A 14969-nucleotide genomic window follows, 5' to 3' on the forward strand; every position below is an offset into this window, starting at 1 on the left:
TTATGACACCAAGGCTACTCAAGCCAAAGTTCAAGAAGTGATTGACATTATGCCTGAATTTTCTAAAAAGGTGGTGGTTACATACCAGGTGAGTGGTCCAAGACTTGTATGCTTGTGCTAATTTTTCCCAGTCACTCAAGGCAATGAGAAGTATTATCAATGGCAATGGACTCAACAAGCTAGGTGATAACAAGCCCCATGAGAGTAATCCCCGTGAAAGCAAGTCAATTGAGCCGCAGGAAAGCCAGCCCCAAAGCCGCAAGCCATATGATAACAAACCCCATAAAAGCAACCCCCTTGGCCAATCCCAGCAGCCCTGCAAAAGCTTGCAGGACTCCCAATCTATCCAAGAAAATTCAAAACAAGCTTGTTCAGAGGATCAGGGCTTAGAGCCAGCAAAACGCCCCAAGGTAGGCCCATTGCTACTGGGTGGATCTGTGCTGATTGCAAACAGGCAATCAAAGAGCAAATTTTGATTGTGCGTATTGATTTTCTACGCATACATTTACTTCTGACTATTACAGGGTCACGCTGGATTCCTTGAGGAGCTTTTGGCCGTGGCAGTAGAGGACTACCTGAGCCAGGAAGACTTTATTCCACATCTGTTTGGTCATCAACGTGACAACCGTGCAGCACGTGTAACGCTTTTTTTTTTTTTTTTTTTTTTTTTTTTTTGAATACACTTCTATTAGGGAGAATAGGAGCTACATGCAAACAAGGCAAACCGCTTGTGATAATACATAGAACACCATTACACAACACTTTCCCAAGCAAAGCACAAGGTAACGGCAAATGAGAGAAGGAGAGACAAGGAGACAAAAAGGATCCAGAGCAACCAGGTGAGAAAGGGGTATGGTTGGGTGGGCGCTTGGTGGCGTTGGGGTTAGACAGGGGAAGGTGGGGCAGTATCCTGCGTTGTTATTTGTAGAGGCCAATTCTGGAGTGAAAAATGAATTTTGCAACCGCTTCAAGGCCTTTGGTAGACCCAAAGAGGGTGAGGGGGTTGAGATCAGGTGCAACATTGGTAAGGTTCTTGCGGCTATCTTCAGAGAGAGGGCACAGGAAAAGGAGGTGCGGGACGCTTTGGACCTGCTTGCCGCATGGGCATTTGTGGGAACCCTCAATGAACGGCATTCTGTCCTTGTATTCACCAAACCACCCATGGCCTGTCATCACATGGACCAGGCAAGAGGAAACAGAGCAAGGTAGGCTGGGGTTGTTGAAGATGGGGTGGAGTTTGAGAGACAGGGGCCGGGGGATGTGTTTCCGCACAGTTTTGGAGTGAGGGCTGTCCGCCCAGATTTTTGCCCATGTCTTGGAGGCGCGTTGAGTGGCTCAACATTTAGCCCACGTTGAAGTTGGGTTGAAGAATGCGGTGGGACGGAGGTTGAGTCCTTCATTAGCTAACCTATTGGCGCGTTTGTTCCCATCAATCTTTGAGTGTCCAGGGATCCATTGGACCACAAACGTGCGCCTTGGGTTGTCTCTAAGAAAAGCATGGACTTCCTTCCGGAAGAGGATTGACGCGTATTGAGCAGGGTGTGGTTTGGTTCTGTTGATGATGCGTACGGCTGCTAGGTTGTCCAAAAAGACGTGTATTTTTTGGATGTTGTGAGACCTGGCAAACCTAACACATCTTTGGGCTATAAGGGCAAGGGCAAGCATCTTGGCGTCAAAGATGTTGGCGCAAGGGCCGATACCACCGCTGAACTTGGCCACTTCAGACTTTTTCCATTGTACGCTATATCCAATTCCAACCTTGCGGACCCCTGCTCAAACCTCTTTCAAGCTGTCTGAGAAGCCAACTAGAGTGCCTTTGTGCGCAAGTGCGTTGATCAAGCGGTTGGCATTCTCAGCAATCTTTTCTTGGCAATTCTTCAAGGAGCCACCAGGGGGGAATGCGCATACTAATCTGCCGGGGAAGGGGTTATCCGGGCGCCAGGGGGGGTTGAGATAGGGGGTTTGAAATTTGGCGTCAGGATGGGAGAGGGCTGCAAGGCGGGTAATGGGGGAGGGGGTTATTGTTGTATTGCTCTTGGGTTTGGGGGGATATGGTAGGGATGGGTTGTGAGTATCCCAAGACGGGGGGAGGCGCCGGCTGACTTTGGCAAGTTTTGGGAGTGCTCTGAATTTGGTGGCGGCGTTGGTGTTGAGCCTGTGAAGGTATATGTGGATGGGTGGGATGGAAGCAAGGTGGTGAAGAGCGGTGGTGGGTGTTGTTTTGAACGCGCCAGTTAACCATTGAATTCCCGCGTTTTGCGCCTTCTGGATTGGGTTGGACAGGGACTTTTGTAGTTTGCCGTGGAACCACAAAAGCAAACCAAATGTGAGGATGGGTTGAACACATGAGATGAAGAGGATGCGCGCATGCCGCATTGTCATGCCCCTAACGGTGTTGGCAAGCATTTGGAGGCCGGCCAGGACTGCGTTGGCTTTGTTGGCCATGTACCGGATGTGTTCTTGGAAGTTCAGTTTCTGGTCAAGGTAAAAGCCCAACCACTGGACTACAACTTTTGGTGTGATATTCAGCGCTCCGTGCTCAAGCGGGATCTTGACTTTAGCGTTGGATGGTTGTTGCTTTTGTGAAATGAAGTGAATGAGATTGGATTTTGGGAGTTCAAACTCAAGTCCAAGCAATTGTAGCGTTTCATTAGCCAAGAGTGCAATTTCTTTGAGGATCTGAGCATTGGCAGAGTGGGAGTGAGAGAAGGCAAGTATGGAGAAGTTGTCAACGTAAGCGTAGGTGTGAACCTGTGGGTCTTGAATTGCACGGAGGAGGGGGATTGAGTATATAGATGACAGGATTGGTGATAAGGGAGAGCCTTGTGGGATGCCAACTGCCAGAAGATTAATCAGGTTGCACAAGGTGTTGTCAATTTTTGGTTGTGCCGTTCTCTCGTGGAGGTATGAGATAAGCCACTGGCAAATTTTGTGCGCAAAGCCCAAGCGTCTCAGTGTGTAGACTAATCTGGCATGATCTATGTTGTTGAAGTATCCAGATACGTCCATGGTAAGCAGGGAGACGTGTTTTCCTAGAGCCCATTGGGCTTTGACGTTGTGAGTGAGACAGAGTCCGGCGTTGATGCATGAGGTCATGTCGCGCCCTCCAAATTGCAAGTGTGGGATAAGGTTGAACTTGCCAGATTCATAAATGAGTCTCTGCGTGATGACTTTCTCCAGGCATTTTGACAGAGTCTCTAGGAGGGATATGGGGCGGTAGGACTTGGGATTGGACATGTTGTTACAGTTTGGTTTGGGGATGACAGCAATGACTGCGTTACAAAGGCATGTGGGGTGGTATCCCAACGTGAGGCATCCATTGTAAAGTGCCAGAATGGGGACTGGATTCAAGGAGAAGGCCCATTTCAACAGTTGGTAATTCGTTCCAAATGCGCCCGGTGCGGACGTGTTTGACAAGTCTGCAAGGGCCGCCTCAACTTCCTCTTTTGTGATTGAGTGCCATGGTCTCTGGGGGGAGAGGGGAATTCCGATGGGCTCAAGCAATACTTTTGCCAAGGTTGCTTTGGGGAAGAATTTGTCAGTCAGGGCGATGGCTTTTTGCTGAGGTTGGGTGACAAGGCCGCCGCCAAAACATATTGGTGGCAGGGGGGCCCAACGTTTGCCCTTGTACCAGTTGGTGTACCTGAAAATGTTCCCGACGGTGGCAGCTTTGCACACTTTGTTGGCGTGAGACTTGCAGGCGCGTCTGATAGCTCCACGGAGAGCGGCTCTGCGCACGTCGCGGGAACGGGAGTCGGACGGGTGTTTTAACTCACGGAGGGCTTTGGAGCATTTGCTACTCCACCACGGCAATTGGCTGCCTCTCTTGCCCTGTTTCTTCTGCGGCATGGTGTCCTGGGTGGCTTGCGTCATGGCCTGGAGGATGCCGTTTGCCATTGACTCCAGGTCCGCTGGTGTTTTTGGGTCAAGTGGGAGGTGGGCTAGAGACAGCAGAAAATCAAAACAACTTGTCCAATCATCTTCTATTTCAAGGTCTATTACAAAGTTAGGAGGGGGTTTGGTATCTGTTGTGCCGTCTGCATGTATGTGCAAGCTGATTGTCCACAAAATGATGTTGTGATCCAAACCCATAGCTCCCTCCGCTTTGCAAGTCCATTCAAAATCTTCAAAGGCATCAACAGTGGCGCTGTTGAGGAGGGTGAGATCAATAATTGAGTCAGATTGCCCTCTCCTCCCAATACAGGTGGGCATTGTGAGGTCATTGAAAATATGGAAGTCATTCTCGGAAATCCAGTTGTCTAATAAGCGTGCGTTGGGGTTGGGGTGGTTATCAACCCATTTGGACCCCTCAAGGGCCCAGTTAGGGTGATGGGCGTTGAAGTCACCTGCAATGACTATGGGGTGTGAGCTGGGGTAGGGATGGCATATTAAATGGTTTAGGGCTTCCTCATATCTTTTGTTGTCACCGTGAATGTAGACGTTGACGAGAGTGGTGAGAGAGCCATTATAAATTACGTCGACAGCAAGAACGTCGGGGTGGGGAGGGAGAGAGTCAGAATATTGTGCGAGGAGACCAGGAATGTCTCTCCGGACATAAATAGACACGCCGGGGCCTTTAGGGCCGCTGATGCCTGGCGGCGAGAAGCACATCCAGAAGGGTGAGTTAGTTGTGCCATAAATATTGATAGTTTTAGGGTCGATGGTCTTGTCGTAACCTATCCTTCCCCACCAGGGGTCTTGGATCATGAGAATCAAGGCGGCTAAGTAGGACTTGTCATTGAGCAAAGAGTGAACGCGGAGTTGACATCCTGCAACGTTCAGTTGAATTATGTCGAGTTTATTATTCATGCTTGTGCTCCAGTGTGGGGTTGGCGGAGCGCTTGAGCAATTGGTGTGCGGAACTTAGCCCTTTCGGGGCATTTGTCTGTGTTCCATTTGTGATTTTGGCGGCAAACACCACAGCGGTGCGGGTGAGGGCAAGGTGCCCCTTTCTCTCGCGCTTCGTTGTGGCACAGTTTACATTTTTCGTCGTGTTGGTCGGTTGGGTGGTTGTATCCGCATCTGGTGCACCTAGGTTTCCTGTGGCAGTGGGTCTGGATGTGGCCATATGTAGCACAGCGGTTACAGGTCTGCAGTAAGGGCTTATTGCTCCAGGCCCTTGCGCGGAGTGCGCATCCAAAAAGGGAGAATCTCTCCTTCAGGATTAAGGCGAGTTTAGAGCCGTCGGGATCTTCAAAGGCAAAAGCGATTGAACCGTACGCCGTTCTAATGTCTTCGGGGCGGATGGTCCAGTCGGGGTATTGTGTGATAGTGAGTTTTTCGGTAGATTTATGTTTACGCACCTCTTCCATGAGTTTGTCTTTTGAGATTACTTGGTCGTCGTTGGATTCTGAGAAGCCTGTGGGGACCCCAGAGATAATGACTTTGGACCATTTTGTGTCACGGGTGAATATGGAGCCACTGTTGTTGAGGCCCAGGGCATTTCGTATTTCGGGCTCCATCTGGCTGATTGCGCTTGGGTTAGAATGGGCTGGGAATATTAGTATAAGGTTTCCACGTAGATTCCATTTAGATTCTAAGATGCGGCACCTATTAAGGCCCATTTGGTCGTTAAAAACGCCCTTGAGGCGGCGACTGACTTCAAGGGGAGATAACCTCTTTTTGGTGTCGTCTGGGGCACCGTGTAGGAAGCGAAAAATGAATCTAACAGCACTTGCCTCGGTCCCCTTCGAAATTGGGGCCGGAAGAGTAACGTTAGGAGCCGGTACTAGCTCGGTGGGCTTCGAGTTCATCTTGTCCTTAATTATTTGGGCTAGGTTCTTTCTGGCTGGTGGATTTGTGCTGTTTGTTGGGGTCGACATGTCGTTTTTGGTTTCAGGTATTGGTTGGGTTGATATCGTCTTGTATGGGTTTGGATGGATTGGCTTGTTGCGGTTCTCAATGCCGTCGATACGTTTATTGATTGTTTTGATGTCATTTGCGATCGATAAGAGAGTTTGAAGAATGTGCTGGTCGTTAGTTCCAGGGGGATAATTTGGGAGATCAGGGAGGTCTGCCCAGCTCCGGGGGATGTGGGTTGCGGTTGCACCAGGGGTGTGGTTAGGACCGTAGTCAATGATGTTAGGAATATTACCCTCGTCTACATCCATCCCTGCGTTCATCTCTCCTTGATTCTCGACTTCTTGGTGGATGGTAATGTTGGGGTCATTGTTGTTGAGGATTATTGTGCAGTCTTCGGCGAACTCGTTGCAGATTTTTGAGATCTCGTGGCAGGCGTTGTCCCTAGAGCGCGACATGCCTGGGCTGGCATTGCCTACCGACAGTAGGTTCATCCGGATTACCTTGAGGATGCTTCTTAGGAGCTCCGGGACAGTGTTAGCCTCGATGATAAATTGTTTCGAATTTGAGGTGAGGAGTTCCGTAAGGTCGCAGTGAACATCGTTAAAGGAATTACGATCTTGAACTATTTCATCTTCGTCGAGGATTTGTTGAGTTGAGATGTCGGGGATTGGTAGGGTGGTTTTTACCCTGGGTAGACTTTGCGTCGGTGTATGACTTCTGTTGGAGCTGTTCTCAATTTCTGGGGATGTGGGGGATTGTACCCGTGGAGTCGACTTTGGGACAGATTTAGACGTAGCATAGGTTCGGACACTAGAGGTTTCGTCTGAGTCATATTCCATGCCTTCATCCGCAACAAAGGCGCTGGTGCTAGCGCATTCCAACGACACTTGGCTATCTGGCACGATTCGGGCAAAGTGTGCGGTCTTTAGCGACGGTAATGAGGTTTTGCGTCTGAGGTCGGGAGGCGACGAGGTAGCTGATATCGACGTTGATCCGTCGTTGTTTTTGGATTTTTTGGAATTAATAGAGAAGGAGGAAGTATAGCGTTTAATAACGTTACTGGCACGAGTGGAGATGCTGGGCGAGTCAGGGAAATCCGAGATAGGATCACTGTACTGTCCAGTATCATCAGTCATGGTGGAAGTGGCACGTGTAACGCTTGGGCTGAAGATTTTAGTAAATGGGTTGGAGGGCTTTACGCCAGACATGCTTGTGAGTTCTAGCGTTGTTGAATTGACCTTTCTTACTTTATTATAATACATGCATGTCCAAGGTGGATGGAGCCAATGTTATAGATTCAATCAGCAGTCAGTTCACTGATACTCTGCGTACGCTCAACAACCGGGCCCTGCACGGGATCTATAATGTGAGCATCAACAAATTACTATGTTTGTTCTCTGATTATTCCCTAGTCCATTGAGGACAAACACGGTGCATTCAATATTCAAACATGCACGTCCTATGTTCAGTCATGCGGAGCTGCACTCCAGGGACTGCGGTTTGGTATCTACTGGCGCTCACTGGAAAATAGCCCCATGCCCAAAGCTCAAAAGGGCCTGGCCATACTTGAAGCGTATTTGGAGTCGCGTAACATGCAGCTTAATACCAAGACCAAGGCAGGGAAGGAGATGGCGCAGGAACTCAAAAAATCTTCAGATTTCATAGCATACAAGTCGGCATTCAACAATTTTAAGCGGGGAGCAGTCCGATTCCTGGAGGGATACAAAGTGGTATGCGCTTATCCCTCATCAGCTGATACCATCTCACAATGCCGTAGTTTGGGTCAATTATTTTGGTCTGCCCACTCCTTGATTTCAACTCGTTCAAGGACCCGGTCATAGGCGCACGTATCAATGGCCTTTTGCCCGAAGTAAAGAAGTTGCAGAGTCCTCGGCGTGCTAAAGAACAAGAAGAAATTCAAAACAAACTTGTGTTGGCCATATTCCAAAGACTGCCGACCAGTAAGGTGTTTATGGATGCATTGGAAGACATTAAATCCGATGAGAATTAGCACGCAATACACGTGTTGATGTTAATAACCCGCGGGTCGGGTCAATTTGTGACGTTTGCTATCCTGTAAACGGCGACTCGCTTGCATGTAGTTCTCATTAATGGAAATGCATTTCAAAAGAAATAAGTTGTAGGATACGAGCTTTGTTGGCGGTTACAAGAATTGGAATAATGTATACTAGACAGGCCATTCTGTGCATCTGACTCAATTAGTGTACTCAAAACTTGCAGAGGCCGTTGGGATTGATAGGTCCAAAGAGAAGGTGGGGGAGCATTGCCAGAGGAAATATCATGACTGCATCGAACGGACCAAGGTTACGGAATGATATTATTTGAAAGGAGGGCGCGTTTGATGTTATGGTTGCTGATCGGAGGGTTGGAACCATCAAGTCCAGATTCACGTGACGGCTCTATAACATTCTTATTTACTTTGTAATTCACACCTTATATACACAAGATAAAGAGCAAGTGATATTAGTTTTGCGAGTAGGTATACCCGCCAAATACATGTCCCTCACCTATGCTCAGGACTGTCTCGTCCTTTGGCTGGGGCTCGACCAGGGGAGACCCCTGGACCCCCAAGCTTGTCCGTGCCGGGGTTCGACCGCCCCAGACCTCGTACCTCGGTCTGGGCGGTCAAACCCTCGCCACAAGATAGCAACCCTGGTTTGAACCTGGGTACAGCCTTTTCTTTTTCTTAATCACAAACCATCTATTCTTAGGGTGAATGCGTTTTTTTTTTTTTTTTTTTGCAAGCTGGAGGCCTGAAAGGGTTTTGAAAGTGGCTGAACAACTTTTGACTTGACTCCCAAATATTTTGGCCAAGTTCTCTACTCCAGGGGCCCCTCCTGGTCAGGAGCCACCATACACCTACCATACACCAGGGAATCCCTTTACAACCAGCCCATTGTTGCTGAAATTGCCATGGCTTTGCGGGCGGCTCATCAACGTCATACGCTTGCAGCAGTAGCGATTGGTAACTTATCCTATTAATAAATATTGTAGAATGATCTCCTGGCTACAACCTTTACTAATGGATCTAAATGCATATACCCATATTTATGGTTGCAGTGGGGAGAACAAAAAGGGGGCTTTTTGGTGGCTAATTAGGTGTGATCGTGACTCAACGCGATTTTCTACGCGCTACATGCTGTCATTTGTGGATTATATCTTCACAGTGCTTATTGCGATATTCATAGTTCAAGCCCGGTTACTGATGCCATTTGGAGAGATAGGATCAGCCGTTGAAAGGCAGGCACTTTGTGTCCAGCAGTACCGAGCATTCTTGGGTGGATTAGCCTTAACAAGACTATTCTCCAATTTAATATCGGCAAAAACCAAACGCATGTACCCATGAAATCCGTTGCCAAAGCCCTTATGCGGCGCTGTAAGCCATGTGTGATGTGATAGTGACATTGTCACTATCAACAAGCTCAGTTATCTTTCTAAAGGTGTTATTTCACCTCATAAGATACGAACTTTTGAGTGTCGATCCGGCCAAGAATGGGCCCATACCTGTTGAGCACAAAAGGACTGCCCTTTAACACTGATCCCTCCAAGTTACATGATATCAGTGACTGGACTCGGGCTATGGCTACTGCCCTAACGCATTGTTGAAGACATTCCGAGACCAGGCCTTCTTTGTTGTTGGAAGCAATAGGTTCCAACCTGTTCGAATGTTGTACTTTGTTTGTTCCGAGTATATGCAAGTCTGCAGAGGTTGTGAGTCGAAACCTCCGCAGCCGCTGGTACTTATGATCAAGGAAACACGCGCTTTGCTGGTTCCTCGCGATCCTTTTTAGCCGTGCCGCACAACCAAAACGCGCATCCCTGTACCAACGCTTTTGTAAGCATCCAATTTAAGCCATATCGATATCAGCCGATTCACCAAAATCACCGGTCCGTTGTATCCGAAGTCTCATGACACTCTGGGGACGTATATAGACCCCTCGAGGCATGCATGACCCTCATCTCCCCAATCATGGTGAACCTGCTCGACAATCTAAGAAAATACACGGTGGTAGACGTGGATTCAAATGATGATACGAGTGAGTGTGATTGTCAACGAGCCCAACATATTTAATTCCCTCAGTTGCCGTCAAGTACAAACCGGTACATGACATGACATCAAACCAATCTATAGTGCTTGGAGAGCTCGCAAAGCCTCACCATCAGGCGCTCATCCCTGATGGTGTCAAGGCTGGGATTAAACTGGCCAAAGAAGATGGCATTACCGACGAAAACCTGATTGCTCAGCTTGCCGTAGACTTTATGGTGAGTTGTGGCTCAAATTACTGAATACATACTAACCAGGTGATAGACTGTGCTGCTTGGTACACGAGTTTTCCCCCACCTCGAATCGACTGGATATGTCCATGCTCAAACACTACCAAGTCTTGCGTATGATACCAACGGTACCGTTGGACATGCTCAGCAATTGGTCAGAATTTATGGACTAATGGGAATTCCACGCGAACGGGTATGCATCAAGATTCCTTCTACGGTCGAAGGTCTCCGAGCTTGTGCCATTCTCGAGCACTTGGCACAACCTATTAGAACACTGGCCACAACTTGTTTCTGCGTAGCACAAGCGGTTGCGGCCGCTGGAGCTGGTTGTGCGTATGTTGCACCCTATGTCAATCCATTGTGGGTTCATTTCCCAGACGGCAAGCATGTGGTTTATGCAGAACCGTTATTGGAGATGAGGGGGATGATGGCGCTTAGGGACATTCAAGTCGAGTTCAGGAGGAGAGATATTACTGGTACTAAAGTCATGGCTGCTAGGTGCGCATACACCTGACAAACGTGAACCCTGTCTAATTCTCAATAGCCTAGTGACCACAAACGAAGCGGTGTGTCTGACTGGAATAGATCATGCTACACTTTCGGGCAGTATACTTGAACTCTTGTCTACCACAGAGCTCACGCCTGAATGGGAAGCGGTTGCTACCAAGGCGGTTGCAGCTTACACCCGCCCCTCGGAACCAACAAAAACGGAGAAAATCCAGTACCTTCTTGAGGACCCTGCTACAGAGATAAGAAGTGCTCTGGAACAGCCTGATATCAAAGAGCTGCTTAAAGATGCCCTGGCGAGGTTTGGAACCGCAGAGACCGGGCTGATTCAGTTGGCTTTGGGTGCGATGAAGGCCCAGTAATTTGTAACGTAGCGCTTGATGTAACATGGAGTAAAGTCACATGACTTGCACGCGACTGATCCCGACCATCATGGCCCAATCGACGATGCGTAAAGGTAAACAGCAAAACATCCAAGTAAAACATGCTAATGCCACTACAGCCAATAGAGATGACTCTCCTCGTCCCGGAAAACGTCCCCGACTAAGCGACGAAACTCCAGATGAAGAATTGGCCAATGTGGCTCAGAGCGACTCGCTCTCTGATGGCTGGTTTGGCTCCGAAATTGACTTTGACGACGCCACACTTCAAGCAGTTGACGAATATGAAGTTCTTCAGCCAGAAATAGATGTGCAGTACGTGGCTCGTGATGATCCCTTTCTTAACAATGGTCACTTGCCTGAAGACGAAGAAGTGCCATCTAGCCAGGGGGAAGCTGACGGAACAAAGTGTGTAATCGATGGGGTTTTCAGTAAGTAAAAAAGATCCCATACAAAAACTACTATTAACCTATCTCAGGTGAATGTCTATCATCGCAGAGCGAGGCGCGCGATGCGTCTCCATGTTTGGAAGCTTTTGGACATTCCAGTTCCCCCCATCGCTCCCCAGGGCCCGGTCCATGCTCTCCCAAAAAGGCAGAATATTTACCACATCGCGAGGGATTGTTTGGTGAAGATGTTCCGACCAAAGACATCGATATTGATTTTAGTGCATATGTATCCACTCCGGGTGCGGTGGGATTCACTTCCGCAGAGACCGCATCATCAGACCCCTCCTTGCCAACATTCATGCCTGCCAGTCAGGTCCCCATCGACAGAGAATTAATCGCTACCATGCCTAAACCGGCACCAAAGCTGAATATCAAACTTGCTGGGGGCGGAGGAGCTATTAAACCAATCACTGCCGAAGAGATTAAGTTATCCGCCAACAAACTCATGGCGTATCAACAAGACACCCAGTGGAAGCCTCAGATCCGATCCAGGGTCATGTCATTGCCTACTGCTCCTGCACAACCGCTCCCACAACTTCAGGCTACCAAAGTCCACCCAAGCTCTACGGACGAGAATCTTGAATTTGGCGCATTTGCGAGGCCCTCTCTCGGATTTGCTGAGACAAACATAGGTTATGAGGGTGAAATGCCAGTATTTATGCCTGCAAGCCAAGTCTCCATCGACCGTTCCGATCTAGCGTCCACGAGTTTGTCTGTTAAACCAGCTAAAAAGCTTAATATCAAACTCGCTGGTGGATTGGGAAGCCTGAAGCCTCTGACCGAGGACGAGATCAAGGCATCAGCAGAAAAGCTGATGGCTTACCAACAAGACACCAAATGGAAACCTCAAATACGAACGCGTTTACCACGTTTAACATCTGGAGCTGCATCATCACGAGCCGAAGCTTCCAAGTTGGGTTCTTTGGATCCAGACGACTCTGGGCTGGGATTGCTAGAGCCTGCCGAGGGCCCCGGAACTACTGTCGTACCAATCGATCCTACAGGCACTGACCTTGCAGGCAAAGGGAAGCAGCGGGCTATTGTACTTCATGGTATGTCGCCCCCCCGGGCCGTGCTACGGCTAATGGAAAATTTGAGTGGTACTCGAGCAGTGGACAACGCGCATGAACAAGCTGATCCCGTGCCAGAAAGCCCAATTATTAGGCGGGCTCCACCCAGAGTATCGGAGAGCCCATTCACTTCACGTCCGCAACTGGGGACACCGGTCCGCTCTACCCCCTTGTTTAGTACTCCTGTAAGACCAATCTCTACGCCCCGGTTTTCTGCACAAGCTCCCTCAGAGTCACCTGTACAAATTCCGGCCTTTTCTCAAACTGTATCAATGTCTCAAACCGCACCATCGACTCTTTACCGTTTGGGTCTATCGCAACGAAAGCCGAAGAACAAAGTAGCTGGTTTTGCCACGCCATTCAAGCCCGGCATGGCGCCTGGCGAAAAGGGTAGGGACATGCTTCGAGGGACGCCAGTTGGGTCGAATAGAGTTTCGACTCCCTTGAGAGGCACAATGCCGTCAAGTAATAGTGGACCTGGGATCACTGGGATTAGGAAAGCATTAGAGGCGGAAAAGGAGAAACAGATCATAGAACGCGCCGTATTCGATATCCGTGAGTCTTATCTTTTGCTATTACTCCATTAATTAAACTCGATATCCCCAGGCTTCAAAGGCGAACGAAAAACGCTTCGCCAAGCAGGATTTGTGCCTTCATTGGTACACCAGGACCTCATGCCTACTATGTTTGTCAGTCATTATCGATTCCTCGGGCCATGGTTGACTTGTTGCACTCAGACCATACTTGTCCCTTGAAGCTTCTGCCTCGTTCTATTTCTCTCAGGGTGGATATGTCGATATCTTCCAGGCGCTGCAAGATCGAGGCTGCACTCTAGTAGATAAAGAATGGGTAAAGAACCACTGGGGCCAAGTCATATGGAAGCTTTCTGGTTTGGCACGTTCTGGTGCGTCGGAGGCGAAAGAGAAGTGGAGTTGGGAGGAAGCTCTGCGACAAATGTTATATAGGTATTTCCAATATTTTCTGGTCCGCTAGTCCATCTACTTGACACTATCGCAGATACGAACGAGAGATTAACCGCGCGGAGCGTCCTGCCATTCGGCGAATACAAGAGCGTGATGCTTCACCGGCCCAGCCAATTGTCCTTTGCGTGAGCGATGTACAAATCGGAAATGACGAGAAAGTGGAGATCGAGCTTACCGATGGGTGGTACCGGATTCGTACTACCGCTGACAAGGCACTAGCCCGAGCTGTGAAAAAGGGAAAGCTAGTTGTTGGGCGAAAGATTGCGGTTACAGGTGCTCGAGTAAGTTTCCTCTTTCGGTCTGTTACACAAATTGACTCGGTCTTAGCTTGAAGGGGGGAGCGAAGGCAAAGAGGTTTTGAAGGCCTATCACTCTTCCACTCTAAAAATAACTGCCAACTCTACGTCATTAGCGCGCTGGGATACTCGTTTAGGCTTTCATCGAGGCCCATTTGTGTCTTCTTTGCGCAGTCTTTCGGCAGATGGGGGGTCTGTGACATTATTGGATATCATTGTCACCAAACTTTATCCTGTTGGATTTGTAGAGACAGACGAGAAAGGACGCTCAGGTCGTCCGTTTGATCAAAACGCAGAGGATGATGCTCAGAGAGCTTGGGAGGTGAGCAAGAGTTTCAATACACCTGGATTAGCTTTTAACAGTGTACCAAAGGAACAGCGAACAAACGAAGCGAGCAAGTGGCGCATAGAGTTAGAGAAAAGGCTCGAACGGATGCGATCTGCGATTGGGAGGCTCAGGCATTTGGCAAAAGGTGCTTCGTTCAATAGTGAAGGTGGGCGGTTGAAATATAACTCTGGATCGAGACTCAAAGTGACTTTACAGAAGCACCTGGGGACGCCGAAGCCTTCTTGGAAGAGCTCGAGGAGATGGAATATGATCTCGAAATGTTCAAGGGGCGTAGGTTTGAGCCGACGTCAGCAGCATGGCTTGCAGACGCAATCCAGACGCAATCTGACGAATGTTATGGACGAAGGGAGGAAGATATGGAGCGTCAGCTCGCAGTAAGTACACTCTATGTTTTTAAAGGTATATGACATACATGCGATTACAGAATTTATGCCCTCCAAGAAAAGTCCGTAACTTTCGTGTAGTGGTCATCAAAGATGCTCGTCCGCTGCGAAAACCAACAGAGCGAACTGCACAACTGACAGCCTGGGATGTTCTTGCGTTTGGAACAGATTCAATACGAGTCGGACAACGATATTTGGTCAGTCCGTCCCAATGGGAACTAGTGGCATCGCTAATCGATTTACCGAGTAGCTTTCTAACGTACAGCCAAGTCAGCCAGGCTCATGGCGGAAAAATGATTTCGGAGGTGACATATACCTTAGTACTAGACGCGATACAAAATGGACTGCCATCTGAGAATAGACTATAATTAGTGTAATATCGCATCTGACATGTACGCATTCATAACTTCTCTTCAGATTTAAATCCATTCAAGGGTACCCCTGAGCAACGGCA

The 14969-nt window shown here is 48.7% G+C and overlaps 5 protein-coding genes across 5 annotated transcripts; 3 read left to right on the forward strand and 2 right to left on the reverse strand.

Annotated features, from left to right (window-relative positions):
* Nucleotides 1-49: 49 nt before the first annotated feature.
* Nucleotides 50-701, forward strand: RhiXN_09850 (uncharacterized protein; the record flags this gene model as incomplete). Its single annotated transcript, XM_043329666.1, has 5 exons — nucleotides 50-88; nucleotides 132-410; nucleotides 455-478; nucleotides 525-638; nucleotides 693-701. 5 exons carry the CDS (start codon nucleotides 50-52, stop codon nucleotides 699-701), a joined length of 465 nt encoding a protein of 154 aa, XP_043182500.1.
* A 182-nt stretch (nucleotides 702-883) lies between these two features.
* On the reverse strand, nucleotides 884-4707 carry RhiXN_09851 (Reverse transcriptase from mobile element jockey protein; the record flags this gene model as incomplete). Its single annotated transcript, XM_043329667.1, has 4 exons — nucleotides 884-910; nucleotides 964-1288; nucleotides 1352-1725; nucleotides 1780-4707. 4 exons carry the CDS (start codon nucleotides 4705-4707, stop codon nucleotides 884-886), a joined length of 3654 nt encoding a protein of 1217 aa, XP_043182501.1.
* Nucleotides 4708-4805: 98 nt separating this feature from the next.
* Nucleotides 4806-7010, reverse strand: RhiXN_09852 (uncharacterized protein; the record flags this gene model as incomplete). Its single annotated transcript, XM_043329668.1, has 1 exon — nucleotides 4806-7010. The coding sequence occupies one exon, from the start codon at nucleotides 7008-7010 to the stop codon at nucleotides 4806-4808; it is 2205 nt and encodes a 734-aa protein (XP_043182502.1).
* Nucleotides 7011-7066: 56 nt separating this feature from the next.
* On the forward strand, nucleotides 7067-7813 carry RhiXN_09853 (uncharacterized protein; the record flags this gene model as incomplete). The annotated part of the gene is made up of 3 exons (XM_043329669.1): nucleotides 7067-7168; nucleotides 7215-7532; nucleotides 7580-7813. The coding sequence occupies 3 exons, from the start codon at nucleotides 7067-7069 to the stop codon at nucleotides 7811-7813; spliced, it is 654 nt and encodes a 217-aa protein (XP_043182503.1).
* Nucleotides 7814-9793: 1980 nt separating this feature from the next.
* RhiXN_09854 (DNA recombinational repair protein BRCA2) lies at nucleotides 9794-14870 on the forward strand (the record flags this gene model as incomplete). The annotated part of the gene is made up of 16 exons (XM_043329670.1): nucleotides 9794-9860; nucleotides 9905-10086; nucleotides 10133-10427; nucleotides 10476-10596; nucleotides 10648-10664; nucleotides 10732-10947; nucleotides 11108-11416; nucleotides 11464-13059; nucleotides 13111-13189; nucleotides 13242-13469; nucleotides 13522-13768; nucleotides 13815-14105; nucleotides 14157-14277; nucleotides 14328-14506; nucleotides 14557-14712; nucleotides 14766-14870. The coding sequence occupies 16 exons, from the start codon at nucleotides 9794-9796 to the stop codon at nucleotides 14868-14870; spliced, it is 4209 nt and encodes a 1402-aa protein (XP_043182504.1).
* Between the last annotated feature and the right edge of the window lie 99 nt (nucleotides 14871-14969).

Source organism: Rhizoctonia solani, chromosome 8 (genome assembly GCF_016906535.1).
Source record: "Rhizoctonia solani chromosome 8, complete sequence".
NCBI lineage: Eukaryota > Fungi > Basidiomycota > Agaricomycetes > Cantharellales > Ceratobasidiaceae > Rhizoctonia > Rhizoctonia solani.